This window comes from Martes martes (genome assembly GCF_963455335.1).
Source record: "Martes martes genome assembly, chromosome: 12".
In the NCBI taxonomy this organism is placed as follows: Eukaryota; Metazoa; Chordata; class Mammalia; order Carnivora; family Mustelidae; genus Martes; species Martes martes.
The window spans coordinates 86,310,580-86,331,418 of NC_137900.1; the positions used below are offsets into that span (position 1 = coordinate 86,310,580).

The window sequence follows — 20,839 nt, forward strand, 5'->3', positions numbered from 1 at the left end:
AACTGGTTTTCCAGGTGGCAGGGGGTGGGAAATCAAGATTGCAATTATAGAACCATACAACTGGACAGGACCTTGGGCTAATGCCTTCATTTTACAGATGAGAATATAATAAAACAGAAACATGAAGACACTTGTCAAAGGGCATAAAGCTAGTTACCAAGAAAGGCAGGATTACAACTCAGGTCTCCTAGTTCTCAAACCAGTGTTCTTTATGCTAAACAGGTGAGAATAAAGTTCAGGAAGATAAATATTATTTTAAGCATCGGGGAGAGGAAATGACATGAGGTCAGGTACATTACTGGCAGAGAACTTCAAGGGGACTGAAACAAGAGGTCAGCCTATTGCTGTAACCCTGGTGAACACGGTTATGAAAGGAAAGCCATGAAGTTTATAAAGATATCAAAAAAAAGAAAAGCAGTCTTTATCTGATGAAGAAAAACCCATCGGGCAAAAACAATCTCCCTCCAGGACAAGTCTTCTAAAGCCTTCTGAAATAATGGTTAAAAGAACAAACAAAAACAATGAAGAAATGAATGAAGGAAATGCCACGAAGTCCCCTAAATCCAAGAACAGTAATTTCAAGACTTCAGATGAAAAATCAGCAAATTGGAACAGGTATAGGAATAACTTAGACCCAAATAATACCCTATACCCGAAATGAAAACCAAAGTAAAAATGTTACAGTAAAATTTCCCTATGGACACAGGAAAGAGGCACCAAAAGCAATCACCTTATTTCCCCTGGGACCGCCAGAGGTAGAATGTGAGCCTGTACAGGGTATTAGGTAGAAGGGCTTTTGGTTCATAGATTTCTGAACTTGAATGCCTTGGAGTCTAAAGAAGACGGAAAAACCCAAAGCATCATAACAAATGCTTATGAAATTATGAAGCGGATGACAGAGAAGAAAAACACAAAAAACTTTGTATTATATACGGAGTCCTATTTAAAATAATAAAAAAAACTTGTGCATGAATATAAAATGTTAAATATAAGGAGTTAAAAAAATCTTACTTCCAAATTGTCAATGCAAAAGTTACTTCCATTTTAGGTTAAGTAACAATTCAGTTACCCCTGACTAAAATTAATAACATCTCTGACTTTGACGTCTCATAAATGTGAACTAGGCAAAAAGATTATAACCTCCATACTATATGCCACAGCCTTCAATCTGGATAGTCTTCAAACTTGATATCATGAATTAAGAGTTTAAATAGAATTCCTTGTGGAAACATTGTATTATGAAACCAACAATCTGATTTTTTGACCGAAATACTTAAAAGTCTTTTTTTTTTCATTTCCAGCATTCAGATTATAAAGAAAGGAAAATATCTCAGCATATCTCATGATAACACAGGGCTCACACATTCCAAGTGATATTTATCATCTTAAGACTTCAATTAAAGATTTAACTTTCAAATGCAAATCAATCCTATACAGTTTCTGAAATTATGACAGTATTTAATGAGTTAAATGATTTTAAAAATGTCTTGATTATGCTTCAAAGGATCACACATTTGTCTACCTACTAAACTGGAATGAAAAGAAATATTATGGAAAGCCTGTTCCTGATTTTTAATAGTCCATGCTGGCTAGTTTCATCTTTGTGAACAATGATAGATTTTCTAAATCCACACATTTTTTTTTTTTAAATCCACACATTTAAGGTCCAAGTATAAGAGCTGGATTTTCCTCATTATATAAAAATAAATGATTTACTCTTCTGAGGGTGAGAACAGTGACTATTTGTGTGTAGGGACAGAAGCTGGAGGTAAATAGCCATACCTCAAAACCAAAAAGTAAAAATTCCAAGATTAATTGAGTTTTTTAAAAGACTTGAAAGACTGTATTTTAAAACAGTTACCCTAAAAGTTTGAACAATTTTTTCAGTTTGTTTTTAAAATGGTGGCCTTAAATTAAAAAATTAAAACTAAGTAACACCACTATGTGTCTTGGTCATCACATTAGAAAACTGCACCATGTAAAATCTGTGGCAAATGAAAAATTGTTTCAACAAGAGGATTTGTTTTAATAGTCATCTATGGTACTCTCGAGGAACACGTTTCGAACATCCAGAATGGATGCTAATTCCAGAATGTGCTTCTGGAGATGAGGGTTCTCCACTGTTTCATCCCTTGGCAGTTGTGGATATGATTCTGGATAGTTTCGTGTTTCCTGGTAGGCAAAGGAGAGAAAAGTCAACTTTTAGAGTTTAATGAAAGAAACTGTATACAACATTAATAATATTACTGTTAACATTAACAATAGTAGGAATAACTTAATATGTATTTCTCTGCATATTAGTATGACTCTTAATAGCAGTGTACTTGTTGAACATAGGAAATTACTGACATTTAGCTACTTTGACCTTAAAAAATTACAGTTTCACATGGTTCAACCTAATATATTCACTCAGTGAGTTGTTTTACAAGTATTTATTGGGTCTTACCATTTTTGAGTACTCTGCTATACTGTAGAAATCATATAATTCCAACTTCTTCGGGGAAAAGTCCTAGCATATGTGGAAATTCAACAAGTATTTGCTAAATGAATGAATAAATACATGTTGCAGCAGAAATTAAAATAGAGGGAAGATGGGGGTGCCTGTGTGGCTCAGTTGGTTGAGCAACTGCCTTCAGCTCAGGTCATGATCGTGGAGTCCCGGGACTGAGTCCCAAGTTAGACTCCCTGTTCAGCAGGGAGTCTGCTTCTCCCTCTGACCCTCTCCCACTCAAGCTCTCTCTCTCTCTCAAATAAATAAATAAAATCTTTTAAAAAATCTTTTTAAAAAAATGAGAGGAAAGACATGAGAAGCACTGAAAAAGTCAAATTAATGAGCCTTGGCTGGGGTGTCTGGTTGGCTCAGTCAGTTAAGCATCCACCTTTGGCTCAGGTCATGATTTCCAGGTCCTGGGATTGAGTCCTCTTTGGGAATCCCTGCTCAGTGGGGAGTCTGCTTCTCCGTCCTTCTCTCTCTCTCTCTCCCTCTCTCCCTCTCCACTGCTCATCCTCTCTCTCTCTCTCAAAGAAACAAAATATTTTTTTCAAATAAACAAAATATTTTTTAAAATTAATGAGCCCTGGCAATTAATTATAGGATGAGAGGTTTCAAAGATGACTGTAAGATTTTAGGAACAAATGACATAAGAAAAGGTCTGGGAGCCATTTGAGAGAAAAAGAGAAGTAAAAGAAGAAAATATTAGGAGAGAGTATAAAGCTTTAGGTTTTAGGTATATTTTATCTGAAGTAATACTGTAATACAAACAGAACTGCTCCTCAAAAGGAATTTGAGAATTCAGGTCTATCTCAGAAGACAGGTCTAGGCAGTATATGTAAAGATGGATATAATATGCATGGAGAGAAATATTAAAGTCGAGAAAATGGCTAAGATTTCTAAGAATATTAGCAGAGTGAAAAAAGAGTCCCGAAGAAGAAGAAGAAGAAGAAGAAGAAGAAGAAGAAGAAGAAGAAGAAGAGGAAGAAGAAGAAGAAGAAGGAGAAGAAATATCAGAAAGGGGGAAAACAAACAAACAAACAAACAAACCCAAACCCAGAAGAAGAATAGTAAAGGAAAAAGGAAAAAAAAAAAACTGTAATTACACAGAAGTAGAAGAAAGAGACCATTTCAAAGATGAGGTATTCTCACTTGGAAATTCTTCTTTATTTGATCATTTTTTTTTAAAGATTTTATTTTATCTATTTAACAGACAGAGACAGAGAGAGCACAAGTAGACAAAGTGGCAGGCAGAGGGAGAGGGAGAAAAAGACTTCCCGCTGAGCAGGGAGCCCCAGGTGGGGCTCGATCCCAGGACCCTGGGATCATGACCTGAGCCAAAGGCAGTCGCTTAACCGACTGAGCCACCCAGGAGCCCCTTTTTTTTTTTTCTTTAAGATTTTATTTATTTGAGAGGGAGAGAAAGCACGAGCAGGGGGAGGGGCAGAGGGAGAGAGAGAGAGAAGCAGACTCTCTGTTGAGCAGGAAATCTGATGCGGGGCTCAATTTCAGGATCCCAGGATCATGACCTGAGCCAAAGGCAGCTGCTTAACTAACTGAGCCACCCAGGTGCCCCTTGGTAATTTCAATAGACTATAATTTTGCCACTCATTTAAAATTTCCTTGATAAATAAGTTAATACTTTCCTATGCATCTCACATGACAGTTCATATATTCAAATATCACTTCTACATTTTTTCAGCCCATAGGCATTACTCATTACAATTATAAAGACCAAATTCTCATTTTACCTCACTAAATACTATGAGGAGAGACAAAAAAGAACAGCTCAACAGCCCCAACAAAAGAAAAAAATCCAAAAAACAAGAACTACTGGGGGACTACTGTAAGGTGAACAATTCTCTCTGCTCACACAGGGGTGAGAGATGTTTGAGTTTTGACCAAACAATTCCTAGAGGGGAGAATATCCACCTCTTAAAAAGGGGACATATGAAAGAGACCCCAGAAAAATTATGCCTCTTAGTATTTGGCCAAAATAAACCTACATCTGTATGCTAACACTACTCTAAATCTACCTCTAAAAAGCTCAAAAACGAGCCATAAGAAGGTCAAAGGAATTTGCAAGTTGATTTAACCCCTGCTACAATAAAGTCCAATATTCTTTAAAGAAAGACAACAAAGTACAGAATTCAATATCATAAAATTCACAATGTATATACTCTAAGAGAAAATTACTAGATATATAAAAAATTAGGAATATGCGAACCCAAACCAGTAGGAAAAGTCATAAACACAAACTTATAAATGATAGAGAATACAGCATTAGCGACAAGGACTTTAGCTCTTACACATACATTCAAAAGCACAAAGGAAAACAAAATTAGGATGGAAATGGAAAATATTAAAAGAACCAAACAGATCTTCTAGAGATGAGAAAAATGTAATTCCTGAAATGAAAAACTAACTAGATAGGATTGACAGCATATTAGATACTAAGGAAGAAAACATCAGTGAACTTGAAGACACAGCAATAGAAACTGAAATGGAAAGAAAGAAAAAGACTTTTTTGGAAAAATGAAGAGCATGTGAAGTGATGTGCAGGTTAACAACAGGTTGTCTAATATATATGTAACTATGTCCGAGAGAGAACTGAGGAAGGAGGAAAAATATCTGAACAAAAATGACCAAAAGTATTCCAAAATATTCCAAAAATATTCCATAGATCCAAGATGATCAATGAACTCTAATTAAAAAAAAAAAAAAAGATGGGGCGCCTGAGTGGCTCAGCAGGTTAAATCCTCTGCCTTCGGCTCAGGTCATGATCCCAGGGTCCTGGGATCGAGCCCCGCATCGGGCTCTCTGCTCAGCAGGGAGCCTGCTTCCTCCCCTCTCTCTGCCTGCCTCTCTGTCTACTTGTGATTTCTGTCAAATAAATTAAAAAAAAAAAAAATCTTTAAAAAAAAAAAAAAGAAAGAAAGAAAGAAAACCCTATCAAGGTACATCATAATCAAATTATAGGAACTAATAAGAAGAGAAAATCTTAAAAATATCTAGAGAAAAATGAAAAGACACATTACACATCACAATAATTGACAGAACAAGTATTCAGAAAATCAGTAAAGATAGAAAAACCATGATGAACAACATTATAAGTCAAGGTGATCTAACAGACATTTATAAAACTCTTCATCTGATGGTATGACATTAGCAACATGTATGTTTATTCCAAGTGTCTGTGTAACATTTAGCATGACAGACGACATCCGGATGATAAAACAAGTCTGAATAACTTAAAAGGACTTAAGTCATACAAGGTATATTATCTGACCACAGAGGAATTAACTTAGAAGTCAGTAAGATAAAGATAACTCAAATATATATTTTTTATTTATTATTTTAAAAAGTATTTATTATTTGAGAGAGATAGAGAGCAGGGGGAGGGGCAGATGGAGAGGGAGAAGAGACTCTCAAGCAGATTCCGCCTTAAGCATGGAGCCCGGTGGGGGGCTTGATCTCACAACCCTAAGATTATGACCTAAGCCAAAATCAAGAGTCAGATACTCAACAGACTGAGCCCTCCCAGGTGTCCCAATATTCAAATATTTAGCTACAAAACAACATATTCTTAAATAACCTATGGTACAAAAAAAAAAAATTAGAGTGAAATAAAGACTGTTTCAGAGAAATAAATAATGAAAGAATCACCATCAGATTTGCACTATAAGAAATGATAACAGAAATTTTATAGTAAGAAAAATGGTGGCAGATGGAAAATTAAATATAGGAAGAAATAAAGAGTGCCAAAAATGGTAATTATATTTGATTTTCTCTCATTTAACATTTTAAAAAAAGATTTTAGTTATTTATTTGAGATAGAGAGTGAGAGAGAGAGCACAAGTAGGGGGAGGCACAGAGGGAGAGGGAGAAGCAGGCTCCCTGATGAGCAGGGAGCCAAATACGGGGGAAGGGGGGCTGGGGCCTCGATCCCAGGACCCTGAGATCATGACCTGAGCTGAAGGCAGACACTTAACCAACTGAACCACCCAGGTGCCCCATCACTTAAAAAGTTTTTAAAAAGATCATTGTTTAATCCTACACTAACCACCAAGTATCATTTAGTATATATGGATTCATAAAAGTCAAATGCACAGAGTTGGGAGGGAGAATGTGGAAGTATACTGTTATAAGACAATTGTATCAAATTTGAAGTTGTATTAAAAAGTAAAACAACAGGGGCACCTGGGTGGCTCAGTGGGTTAAAGCCTCTGCCTTCAGCTCAGGTCATGATCCCAGGGTCCTGGGATCGAGCCCCACATTGGGCTCTCTGCTCAGCAGGGAGCCTGCTTCCCCCTCTCTCTGTCTGCCTCTCTGCCTACTTGTGATCTCTGTCTGTCAAATAAATAAGATCTTAAAAAAAAAAAAAAAGTAAAACAACAGAGGTAAATCAGTAGTGTTGTTAAAATTTTAAAACAAAACCTCAATTAATTCAAATGAAGATGAAAGCAACAGAGAAAGAAAAAAGGTACAAACCACAGCCAGGACAAACAGATAACAAATAATAATATATTTAAGTCAAACGATGTTAAAAATTACATTTAATATAAACATTAATTCAAAACTAAAAATATCAAATGAAAGTAGACTGGCAAACTAAATAGAAGAAAAAAAGCAGGACCTAACTAATGCTATTGAAAAGAAATTCACTTTAGGGGCACCTGGGTGGCTCAGTGGGTTAAGCATCTGCCTTGGGCTCAGGTCATGATCCCAGGGTCCCGGGGTTGAGCTCTCTGCTCAGCGGGGAGTCTGCTTCTCCCTCTGCCTCTTTGCATCTCACCCCCCCCCACCTCCCAGCCCCCCCGGCTTGTGTTCTCTTTCTTGCTCACTCTCTCAAATAAATATATAAAATCTTTAAAAAAGAAAAGAAATCCACTTTAAGTATAAGAAGAGCCATAGGTTAAAAGTGGAAGGATGAAAACAGATTTGCCATGCAAACACAAACCAGAAGAAAACAGGTATGGTTATATTAACATCAATCAAATAGACTGCAGATCAAGGAATATTGCCATGCATAGTAGACATTTCATAAATGAATGGGTAATTTCAACAAGATATAACAATCTAAGTATGTGTGAACTCAATAACAGCTTCAAGTTGCAAAAAGGAAAAACAACTGAAATGAGAAATGAACCAATTCACAATTATAATTATAGGTTGACTTATTTTATTTTATTTTTTAAAGATTTTATTTATTTATTTGACTTATAGAGATCACAAGTAGGCAGAGAGGCAGGCAGAGAGAGAGGAGGAAGCAGGCTCCCCACGGAGCAGAGAGCCCAATGCAGGGCTTGATCCCAAGCCACTCCTCCTGTTTGTGCCCTCTCTCTCTCTCTCTCTCTCACTGTTAAATAAACAAAATCTTAAAAAAAGAAAAAAAAAAAAGAACGCTTTAAAATAGTTCAGTAACAAATTGAACAAACTGATATTTATACATAAATCCATTTTTTTTTTTTAAACAAAGAGAAAGGAGAGAGCATGAGGTTGGGGAGGAGAAGAGGAAAAATATTAAGTAAATTTCAAATTATTTAAATCACAACTAAGGCAGTGCTTAAAAGTGTTTATGTTAGAAGAGAAAAAAGATTTTAGGTCTAAGCTTAAAAATTTAGAAATTAAAAAAAGCAAATTAAAATCAAAGAACAGCTGATTCTTCAACAATGCAGGGAGAGGGGTTTGGAGTGTCGATCCCAGCACAGGTGAAAACCCACATATAACTTTATGGGGCGCCTGGCTGGCTCGGTCGGTGGACCATGTAATTCTTGATCTTGGGGCTGTAATCTCTACACATGTTGAATGTAGAGATTACTTAAAAATAAAATCTTAAAAAAATCCATATATAACTTTAGACTCCCCAAAATTAACTAAGAGCCTACTATTGACTGGAAAGCGTTACTGATAACATAAAGAGCCAATTAACACATATTTTATATGTATATGTATTATGTACTATATGCTTACAATAAAGTAAACTAGAGAAAAGCAAATGTTAAGAAAATCAATAGAAGAGAATATACATTTACAGTAGTGTACTATATAAAAAAAAATTCACAGGTAAGTGGACCTCCATGTTTAAACGTGTGTTATTTAAAAGTAAACTGTAGGAGCACCTGGGTTGCTCAGTGGGTTGGGGCCTCTGCCTTCAGCTCAGGTCATGATCCCAGTGTCCTGGGATCGAGCCCCGCATCGGGCTCTCTGCTCAGCAGGAAGCCTGCTTCCTCCTCTCTATCTGCCTGCCTCTCTGCCTACCTGTGATCTCTGTCTGTCAAATAAATGGATAAATCTTTAAAAAAATTAAAAAAAATAATAAAAATAAAAGTAAACTGTAATTAAAAAGAAGAAAAATAAAGTATATATGGAAATAGATTATAAAAAGATGCATAGCAGTAAAAAAAAAAGTCAATGAACGCAAAATGTTTATTTAGAAAGATCACTAGGATTAACAAACTTTCAGCTAGACTGAAAAAGGAAAAACAAGACAGAAAATATTACCAATATGAGGATGAAAGATCACTAGAGAGCCTATACGGATTAAAAGGATAATGGGATATCATGAACAATGCTTTGCAATAAATTAGACAAATGAACTTGTAAGATATGAATGATCAAAACTAAGAAAACAGAAAACATGAAAGGCCTTTAAAACTGAATTCAAGGGGTGCCTGGGTGGCTCAGTGGGTTAAAGCCTCTGCTTTCGGCTCGGGTCATGATCCCAGGGTCCTGGGATCGAGCCCCACGTAGGGCTCTCTGCTAGGCAGGGAGCCTGCTTCCTCCTCTCTCTCTCTGCCTGCTTCTCTGCCTACTTGTGATCTCCCTCTGTCAAATAAATAAATAAAATCCTTTGGAAAAAAAAATTTTTTTAAACTGAATTCAAAATTTTAAAACTTCCAAAAAGGAAAACTCCAGATCCAGATGGCTTCACTAGTGAATGCTATCAACCTTTCAAGGAAGAAATAATACAAATCCTAAAGAAACTTTAAGAATTAGAAAAGAATGAAACACACCCCAACTCAATTTATGAAGTCAGCAATACTCTGATAACAAAACCACACAAAGACATTATGAGAATAGAAAATTAAATCCCTTGGGGTGCCTGGGTGGCTCAGTGGGTTAAGTGTCTGCCTTCACCTCAGGTCATGAATCCAGGGTCCTCTAAACCTGAAATACTCTGGAATAAACTTATTAAGATACACCTATAAGATGAGACTCACAAAACACTGCTGAAAGAAACTGAAGACCTAAATAAATGGGGAAATATAGCACAGTCATTGATTAACTCAATCTTATTAAAATATAATTCTCGGGGCACCTGGATGGCTCAGTGGGTTAAGCCTCTGCCTTCGGCTCAGGTCATGATCCCAGGGTCCTGGGATTGAGCCCCACATCGGGCTCTCTGCTCAGCAGGGAGCCTGCTTCCTTGCCTCTCTCTCTCTTCCTGCCTCTCTGCCTACTTGTGATCTCTGTCAAATAAATGAATAAAATCTAAAAAACAAAAACAAAAACAAAAACAACAAACCCCTCCTTTAAAACATATATATATATATATACACACACACACATATATATATATATATATATATATATATATATATATAAAATTCTCCACAGATTGGTTACATAGATTAAATGCAATCCCAATCAAAATGCGAAGTTGCTGCTAAATTTCACACAGAAAGGACCTAGAATAACTAAAACACTTAAATTTTAGCGGGACTCACACTAGAGGATATTAAGACTTACTATAAAACTGGAATAATTAATTTTAAAAAAACCTGGAATAATCAAGGCAGTAGTGTATTGGAGAAAAATGCCATTCATCAATGGAATAGAATTTAGAGTCTAGAAATATCTCTATACATACATGGTTGACAGATTTTCAAAATTGTTACAAAAGTAACTCAATGAGAAAAGGATAACCATTTCAATGAGAGATTTCTTGGATAAAACACAAACCACAAAACAAAAAAAACTGGTTAGTTGGAATTTCATCAAAAATTTAAAAGCCGAAAACAAAAAAATAAACAAAAAAAACCCCCAAAAAACAAAAATTTAAAAGCCGGGCGCCTGGGTGGCTCAGTGGGTTAAAGCCTCTGCCTTCGGCTCAGGTCATGATCCCGGGGTCCTGGGATCAAGCCTCACATCAGGCTCTCTGCTCAGCAGGGAGCCTGCTTCCTCCTCTCTCTCTCTCTGTCTGCCTCTCTGCCTACTTGTGAACTCTGTCTGTCAAATAAATAAATAAAATCTTAAAAAAAAAAAAAAAAGAAATCCTGACCTCATTAAAAAAAAATTTTTTTAAAGCCATTGTTAAGAAAAGTCACTGTTAAAGAAAAAAGCCATAGAATACAAAAAATATATAGCTGAGAAGCATATGAAAAGATGTCTAACATCACATCATTCAGTGAAATGCAAGTTGAAACTACAATGAGATACCACTTTAAATTCACAAAGATGGGGGCACCTGGTAGCTCAGCCAGTTGGGCATCTGCCTTTGGCTTGGGTTGTGATCCCAGGGTCCTGGGATTGAGCCCCATGTTGGGTTCCCTGCTCAGCAGGGAGTCTGGTTCTCCCTCTGACCCTCCCCCTGCTCATGTTCATTCTCCCTCTTAAATAAATAAATGAAATCTTAAAAAAAATATTCACGAAGATGGTTGAAATTTAAAAGACTGACAACACCAAATGTTGGCAAGGATACAGAGAAACTTTGATACACTGTTGCTGGAAACATAAGATGGTACAACAAATACTCTGAGAAAAAGTCTGGCAGTTTCTTTTCTTTTTTTTAAAAAATATTTTATTTATTTATTTGACAGACAGAGATCACAAGTAGGCAGAGAGGCAGGCAGAGAGAGGGGGAAGCAGGCTTCCCGGCGAGCAGAGAGCCCAATGCAGGGCTCGATCCCAGGACCCTGAGATCATGACCTGAGCCAAAGGCAGAAGCTTTAACCCACTGAGCCACCCAGGAGCCCCATTCTGGCAGTTTCTAATAAAACTAAACACATACCTACCCTATGACCAAGAAAAACAAATGTCTGAGCAGACTTGTACAAGAATGTTCACAGCCACTTTATTTATAGCAGTCAAAAATTTAAACTGCCCAGGTGTTCATCAAAAGGAGAAGACCTAAATAAACTGTGATATATTCAGTCAATGGACTATTACTTACTATTACTCAGTAATAATGAGGAATGAGCTACTTCTATATGAAACATGAATGAATCTCAGAACAACATGCTTAGTCAAAGAAGCTTTACACAAAGGAGTACATACTGTATAATTCAAGTTCATGAATAGGTAAAACTAAGCTATAGTGAAAATAATAAAAATAGCATTACCTCTGGGGTAATGGGTACTGGACTGACTGGAAAAGGGTGTAGAGAGAATTTTTTGGAATGATGCTATGTTGTATAACCTGATTGGTTTGTTACACAGGCGTATGTATTTGTCAAAACTCACCTAATAGCACATGTTAGTTTTGTGCAATTCACCATACATGAACTTACATTAAAAAAAGTGTTGTGTGTGTGTGTGTATGTGTGTGTGTGTGTAGTTATTTTTATGTATGATGAAATGTTGAGGGGTAAAATCTATTGATATCTACCATTTATTTCAAAATGCATCACAAAATGAAATAAAGTGTTGAATGGAAAGAGGAATGGGTAAATGGACAAACATACCAAAGCAAATATATCAATATATTAGCTGCAGAATCTAGCTAGTGTATATATGGATATTCACTGTACAATTCTTTCATATTTAAAGTTACCATAATAGAATGGAAAAAAGTCTTATTTTTATTTTTATTTTTATTTTTTTAAGAATTTTTTTTTTAAGATTTTATTTATTTATTTGACAGACAGAGATTGCAAGTAGGCAGAGAGGCAGGCAGAGACAGAGAGAGAGGAGGAAGCAGGCTCCGCGCAGAGCAGAGAGCCCGATGCGGGACTCGATCCCAGGACCCTGGGATCATGACCTGAGCCGAAGGCAGAGGCTTTAACCCACTGAGCCACCCAGGCACCCAAAAAAGTCATATTTTTAAACTAAAAGTTGCAAGAAACCTAAAAATGTTCAGGCATGTGGGTGCCTAGGTGGCTTAGTCGGTTAAGCATTCAATTCTTGGTTTCTGCTCAGATCATGATCTCAGGGTTGTGAGACTGAGCTCTGCATCAGGCTCCACATTCAATGCAGAGTCTCCTGGAGATTCTCTCTCCTTCCGTTTCCCTCTCCTCCTCTCCCCATTCACACACACTCTCTCTCTCAAATAAATAAATGAAATCTTTAAAAAATGCTCAGGCATATTTGAAAAAGAACCAAATGTTACTTATAGAAATGAAAAATGTATGGCTAAAATTTTTAAAACTTCAACAACAGTGGTGCCTAGTTATATGAATTCACAGAAAAAAAATCACTTAAAAGCAAAATGGACAAAAGATTTGAACACACTCGTCACAAAGAAGAACACAGAATAAGACATGAAAAATTGCTCAACCTAAAAGCAACCTCAGAAATAAAAATTCAAACCACAATGAACTACTATTTTCTACCCATTAGACTCACATGATATAAAGTAAGACTACAACAAGTGCTGGTGAGATTAGAGCAAAAGTAACTCTCACTCGCTGCTAGTGAGTGTGAACTGATACAAGTACTGTGCAAAACATCTGGCATTACAAGTTGAAGATGCTTATATAATCTGACTTCACATTCCACTACAGAAAATCTTATAAATGTGTACCAGGTAACTGATAGGAGATTTCACAGTGGCATTGTTTGTAATAATAAAATAATGGGAACAACGGAAATGTCCATTATCAGTAGAATGGAAAAGAAATTTTTGATATACAGTCAAACAATGGAATCCTAGAGCACAGTGAAAACATATGGATGAAAGCTACAGTTGTCATTACCTTGGCTCAATCTCAGGAATATAATAGTAGGTAAAAATAAGCAAGCTGTAGAAGAACAGATGTAATATGGATCCATCAACATGTTGTGTAGGAATAGAAATACATGTGACAAAACCATAAAGAAAAACAAGTGATAATTATAAAATTCAGGATTTTAATTTCATTTGAAAGACAGAGAAGATCCAGGAGAGGCCTAAAAGGTAATGAAAATCTACTTTTTTTTTTTTTTAAGATTTTATTTATTTATTTGACAGAGAGAGAGACACAGTGAGAGAGGGAACAGAAGCAGGGGGAGTGGAGAGGGAGAAGCAGGCTCCCTGCCGAGCAGGGAGGCCCATGCAGGGCTCGATCCTAGGACCCTGGGATCATGACCTGAGCTGAAGGCAGATGCTTAATGAATGAGCCACTGAGGCACCCCCAAAATATTCTATTTCTTAAACTGGTATTCAGATGTGCCTTATATGGGTCATCTTTATATGTTACATAATCATTTGTAAATATTATTTTGGATCTATTCAAATTTTATTTAATATAGTATATTGAATAAAATAGAATAATACATGATTCGTAAAATACCTAAAACGGTAAAATTGGTCCTTAATATTCTTTGCCTACCCGAAAAATCTTGTGCATCCTCATGGTGGCTGAACAAAAGATAAATCTTGTGAGAAGCAAGCGAAGAAACTCATCTCCAAAAAACTGAAGAAATGCTTGATCTGAAAGAGGAGAAAGATGATAGTAAAAGGATGCTTAAAAGAAAAACTCAGAAAGTTCGGGAAAACCTTCTCGACTTTCCTGCCTTCAACAAATACCTTTAAAAATTCAAACAATTTCAACAATATAAAACCATTATAGTATGTTAAGTGTGCAGTTGTATTAGTAGGGTACCTATTGAACGTGAATGGGTCAGTAGCTGGGCAATATCACGGTTGATTTTTCGAAGATATTCTTGACACTTTTCCCATAGGCCTCTGCGCATGCTTGACAATCCAGAGACAAATAGGAAGGCCATTAGAGGATTGTTCAAAAAGAGAGTGAAGAGGCTACCTCGTTGAGATTGATCTGTAATAACAAACATGTTATATATATATAGACAACAGTTTTGCAAAAGATAAGAAATGCATTTGAGGAATATTTCAATATGATGATAATATACAAAATTAAAGCTGTATCATTAAATCACAATTCAATAAAGTAGATTCTGCCTGCAACTACAAAAACATCCCAGGTATGCTGCTTTCTGCTGAACAAACTTAAGACAGAGCCTCGTAAACTTAAGGGAAATGAAAAAGGAACATATTCCTTTGCCTTTTTCACTCCAACTAACAAATTTTACCCAGATATGGCAAGTACCTGGGCAGCTCATGACAGAATTCTCGGATGAGTATTAGAATTGGCAATCTTTTTCATTCCCTTCTGTTCGTTGCTCTTTCTTTGCTTATCCCTTAAATATCAATATTTTCTTTCTTTGACCCTATATATTGCTGATCTCACCTACTCCCATAATTTCAGGTATCACTTATATGCCTACTGACTCCCAGTTCTCTTATCCGCAGCCTAGACTGAGCTCGTTAGGCCTAGAAACAGCACTGCCCTACAAGAGCTACTAGACATTTAAAATATGACTGGTTCAAAGTGAGGTACACTGTGAAATGTAAAATGTAAACTATGTGTAGGACTTCAAAGCCTCACTACAAAAAGGCAAATTAACATTAATTTCACCTATTAAACTTTTTTCAATGTGGCTACTGGGAAATTTAAAATTACACGTGACTTACATCATCTTCTATCGAACAGAGTTGCTCTAGACTATAATATTCAACCTAAGTTTCAAGGGTAACCTCAAACCCAAGATGTCAGAAATGGAAAGGAAATTCTTCCCCCTTGTGTTCTCTACAAATCTGCTTCTTACCCGTACCACCACTTCTATCAGCAACTTAGCCAGAAACCCAGAAGTTCACCTCTGCCTCCTTCTTCTCCCTTACTCTCTCATATCCAACCCATCACCAAATCCTGCTGGCTCTCTGGGCTCAGTATCTTTTGAAGCCACCACTATCTCCCTGTTTCCATCAATGCTCCTCTCCAATCCATTCTCCACAAGGTGAATGAATGCTCTTCCATGCTACTCTTCTGTTCACAATCTTTTGATGGCACCCCACTGTCTTCCAGTTAAAGCTCTTTACAAATCCTGAAAGGTTTTCATGATTCTGTCACACAATCCCACACCCTATCCTTCCACTAGCAGGATGTACTTTAATTTCTCTAAATGTTCCATAAACTGAGGTCCCTGGCTGGCTCAGTGGGTAGAGCACATGACTCTTGATCTTGGGGTTGTGAGTTTGAGCCCCACGTTGGGTATAAAGATTACTTAAGGGGCACCTGGGTGACTCAGTGGGTTAGAGCCTCTGCCTCAGCTCAGGTCATGATCCCAGGGTCCTGGGATCAAGCCCCACATCGGGCTCTCTGCTCAGCAGGGAGCCTGCTTCCCCCTCTCTCTCTGCCTGCCTCTCTGCCTACTTGTGATCTCTTTGTCAAATACATAAATAAATAAAATCTTAAAAAAAAAAGATTACTTAAAAATAAAATCTTAAAAAAAAATGTTCCATAAACTTTCTCATCACAGAGCTCTGATGTCTGGGCTCGAATGCTCTTGCTCTGTGAGAACACCCTTTTTAACCATGTCCCAGCGCCATATGATTCTATATAACCTTCAACTCCACTTTGAGAGAACTGGAGACTTTGGATACCAGAGGTGCAGGAACCTAATTAGACATCCCAAATACTTAGTTATCTGCTAGCTTTGTGCCCAGATGGGCCATATTTAAGGGATTAGAGGTCTAACCTTTCTCTCACAAAGATATGATACTTGACTAAAAAATGTTAAGGACATATACTACAACTAAAGGTGATAATAAGCATTAATAACAATGACCATTAAAATATGATAGTTAGGGGTGCCTGGGTAGCTCAGTCATTAAGTGTCTGCCTTCAGCTCAGGTCGTGATCCCAGGGTCCTGATATTGAGCCCCGCACGTGGCTCCCTGCTCGGTGGGAAGCCTGTTTCTTCCTCTCCTACTCCCCCTGCTTGTGTTCCCTCTCTCACTGTCTCTGTGTCAAATAAATGAATAAAATCTTTTGAAAAAATGATAGCACATATATTGAATACTTACTATATACCCAGAATTATTTAACAAAGAGAACTATTATTATCTCCATTTGATAGGAAACTGAGGCACAGAAACTAAGGCAAAGAATGGCTACGTAACTTCCCAAGGTCACGTAGTTAGTCAGTGGTAGTCAAAATTCAAATTCCATCAGCTTGCCTCAAGAGTCTCTGTTTTTATCCTCTACACAATAAAGCCTTTTGGAACAAATAATCTTGGTATTAACCCATTAGATCATGCCATTTTAAATGAAGCTGCATCTTGACAGGACACAGTGACAGCAAAAAGCACTCTTTAAGTAATTGGAAGGGGTTACACTTCTCCAGAAATGACAGGAAACAGGTTAACAAAGTCCTCAAAGCAGGAGAATTTTACCGTTGTTTGAAGGTAAGTTCTATCCCTTAGTAATTTGACTTTTGGATACAAGAACTTAATATTTCTACATGTTTTTCCCTGTTAAATAGCAAAACTTACCTTAAAACAACGGTGAAAAGTCTCCAGCTTCTCTCAGGCTTTCAAATGCTGACCATCACTTCCTGTGTCAAACTATGTCAGCAGACAGGACTTCTGGCTGGGAAGTAGCAGTAAAATGCCATCTCCCACAGAGAGACATCAGCACTATTCACAGTCAGGGAGATAGTGAAACAGTGACAAGTACTGCTAAAACACGGTTAAGGTTTGTTTAGTTTCTACCTAGCGTAAAGACTGGGAGTTCGAACTAGATTTTACATGTTGGCTTACCAAGGACAAATTATTAAAGACAGTCTTTCATTTCTCAGCCATAACATGGATACACTGTCTCCCTAGCACCCTGAAAAGAGGGTCTTTTACTTCAAAAATACAACAAGGTAAAAATGTGAATAAAAGAAGCCCTTTAAGTTGTGCCAGTAAGGTTATCCTAACTCTTAGGCATAGGCTGAGAAGTCTTCTAGACCAGAAATCATATGGTCTTAAAAGATGCCTAAAATATGTAGCCAGAGATAAAGGAAATCATGCTGTTATGAAGGGCGACACACACATCAAAACCAAAACCAAAACCAAACCAAACAAAAAAATACCTGCAAAACAAATCTAAAAATTCACAGATCATGAGGTCCCTAGCAGTAAGGGAGCAAAAAGCACCCTTTTCTCAGGGACGATTTACCATTTCTTTTAGCATTATCTCAAGACCTAATGGTAGCACATTAAAGAAGTCTAGTTGTTGGCAAGACTTCTGGGTTTATTTCAGATCGACACCTGCCACATTAAACACTATAAAACCACATGTGATCATTACAGGTGGGGAGGCAAAGATCCGTATTATTCAAAATGTTTATTTTTGTTTTTTATTTGTGTTTATTTGCAACCAATGGATATAACAGGTAATGACAACATACCTTGTAGAGCTTTTGGATATGCTGTAGGAGAAAGCAAGCAGACTAGTGGCTGTCCAAATAAGTTTGTGAAATTCTGTAACATATAAGAATTTAAAACTTTCATTAAAAATTTGACTAAAGATAGTTACTCAAGTAATTTTCCAAAGCACATCATTAGTGTATATAGGGCCCTTTTACTCATAAGCAGATGTAGAAACATCAGTAACAGCTGAACAGACTGCCATCCATGTATAACTACCATGCGTAATAAGCTTTCTTAAAATAGTGAAGTTTACTAAAAATAAACTGTTGACTTCTAAAATAAAGGCATATAAATAGTTGCAGTGTTACAGGGAGAGGTCATCTGGCTGTCTGCCAAGAGACCACCCCAAAGGGCGATGTACACCAATATTTACAAGGGTGGATTTTCCAAGCTCTAGAATCTGGCTCTCAGCCTCAAAGGCTCTAAAACCTGACTTACTGGGGAGCAATCAGAGAAGACTGCAATCATTTCTCATTGTGAACCAAATTAACTACTCAAACAGAATGATGTATAAAACCAGAATGTCAATAGGTTAATGTACAGTGAGGATTAAAGCTGATACGAACACTAGAACACTGTTTGACTAAGGATATCCCTTCTCTAAAGGATGGAAAGACACAATATGCTCTTAGAGAGAAACCCATTCTAAAGATATTATTACACGAATTTATTGAAATTTGAACCAACCTCAATAAAAATGGCCACAGATATTTTTTCCTGCAACTGAAAAAAATAATTCTAAAGTTCATATGGGAAAAGTAGATTAGCCAGAAAAGCTCTGAAAAAGAAGAACAAAGAGAGGGAACTAGACTCATGAGATATTGAAACATACTTTAAAGCCTCAGTAACTAAAAATATGTGGCACTGGCGTTAAGAGTAGGCAGAAGACTAATGGAAGAGAACAAAGAATCCAAAATTAGACCCCAAAACAGATAAGACTTCAGTATATATGATAAAGATGATAGGTCAAATTAGGACATAGGAAAATCTGGCTTAGTCACAAGAGCACGGCATACGTGCAACTCTTGATCTCAGAGTCATGAGTTCGAGTCACATGTTGGGTGTAGAGATTACATAAAATAAATGAACAAAATAAAATTCGGAAGAAAGTGGGAAAATCTGATGGCTATATGGCTATCCAGTAGGGGGAAAAACTGGATAGCCATCTAGAAAAAAGTTGGCTCCATACTTTGCACCACACATGGATAATTCCAAATATATTAAAGATTTAAATGTAAAAATAATTAAGAAAGAAAAGTGCTGAAAGAAAATATAAGAAAATAAGGCTCTTTTTTTTTTTTTTTTATAATCTAGAAGATCTTCCTAACTATTATGATTAAGATTAATAGACCACGGGATGCCTGGCTGGCTCAGTTGGAAAAGCAAGCAACACTAGATCTTAGGGTCATAAATTCAAGCCCAATGTTGGATGTAAAGATTACTAAAAATATATATAAATAAACTTAAAAAAAGATTAATAAACCCAGTTACAAAATCAAAGGCTTGTGCATAGTAAAATATAGCATAAGCTAAATCAAAAGCAAAATGATGAACTGGGGAAAATATTTGCAAGGCCCATTACAAAGATTAAGCTCCTTAATATAGAAAGAGCTTCTCCAAACCCACAAGAAACAGACCACTGATCCAACAGAAAAATGAGTGGAAGACAACAAGGAATTCACAGAAAAGGGAATTCAACTGGCTCAAATACATGAAAAGATGTTACAATATCACTTTTTAACCTACCAGTTTAGCAAAATTTCCAAAAGCTTGAGAATATACACTACTGGCAAGAATATGGGGACACAAATACTCATATGTAGATGATAGGAGTATAAATTGGAACAAATTCTTTAGAAGACAATTTGACAGTACCTATATTCCATTAATGCAGGAATTCTACAACTAAAAATTCATACTACCAATAAATTCTCAAACCTGTGAATAACATTAAGCCCAAATTTACTCCTTGCAGCATTGGTAGTAACAGGAAAGATTAGAAACAACCAAATGACCAGCAACAAGGGATTGGTAAAATAAATTCTGGCACAACCATACGATCGAGTACTATGCAGTTATTAAAAAAAAAAAAAAAGAACAAAGAAGTTCTTTATGAAGGGATATGGAAAGATCTCCAACATTTTTTTTTTTTGTTTTTTGAGGGAGAGAGAGAGAGAATCTTAAGCAGGCTCCATGCTCAGCATGGAGCCCAATGAGGGGTTTGATCTCACGACCCTCAGATCATGACCTGAGGCAAAATCAAGAGTTGGATGTTTAACTGACTGAGCCACTCAGGCACTCCTCCAACATTTCTCACTAAGGGGAAACAAATTAAGCTATAGAACAGTTGTATGTAGCACGTTACTGCCATTTATATAGCTAAGAAGACTAAAGCCTACATATTTGTTTTGGCTTACATACATGTTTTTAAAAAATTCTAGAAGGATAAACAAGAAACAGACAAAAGTCATTATCCAGAGAGAGAGAAAGAGAGAGAGAGAGAGAGAGTAACTGAGTGAACTGAGACTGGGAGGGTTAAGGGGTATCATAATAAGCCTTTTGGAAATTTTTGATTTTGTGACTTTGTGAATATCATATCAATATAAAAAAATTAAACAAGTAAATTCGCAATTTCTTGCAATCAAAACAAAGGGAATAAGTAGAATGATATTAAGGAGCATTTTTCAGATTAAAATGCCTTGAGCCATTTATCTACACTGAGGGATGGCCTTCTGGATCTTCGGCCATGATGCTCTTGCTCTTGGATAGTGTTGGAATGCAGATGGCCTTATTTATGTTCCAAGGTCTCCTTTTTCTTTGCTTCCCTTGTTGATCAACCTTTCTCTTCTTTTTTTCTTTCTTAAATACTG

The 20,839-nt window shown here is 36.6% G+C and overlaps 1 protein-coding gene across 1 annotated transcript in view; it reads right to left on the reverse strand.

Annotated features, from left to right (window-relative positions):
• Positions 1-1,603: 1,603 nt before the first annotated feature.
• SCAI (suppressor of cancer cell invasion) overlaps positions 1,604-20,839 on the reverse strand; it is a gene marked incomplete at its 5' end in the record, with an annotated part of 134,645 nt that continues 115,409 nt past the window's right edge. Inside the window, 4 exons of the mRNA XM_080820245.1 lie at positions 1,604-2,172; positions 14,023-14,123; positions 14,296-14,469; positions 17,948-18,020. Coding sequence (XP_080676371.1) covers positions 2,026-2,172; positions 14,023-14,123; positions 14,296-14,469; positions 17,948-18,020 — 495 coding nt within the window. The 3' untranslated portion in view covers positions 1,604-2,025. The remainder of the gene's footprint in view (positions 2,173-14,022; positions 14,124-14,295; positions 14,470-17,947; positions 18,021-20,839) is intronic.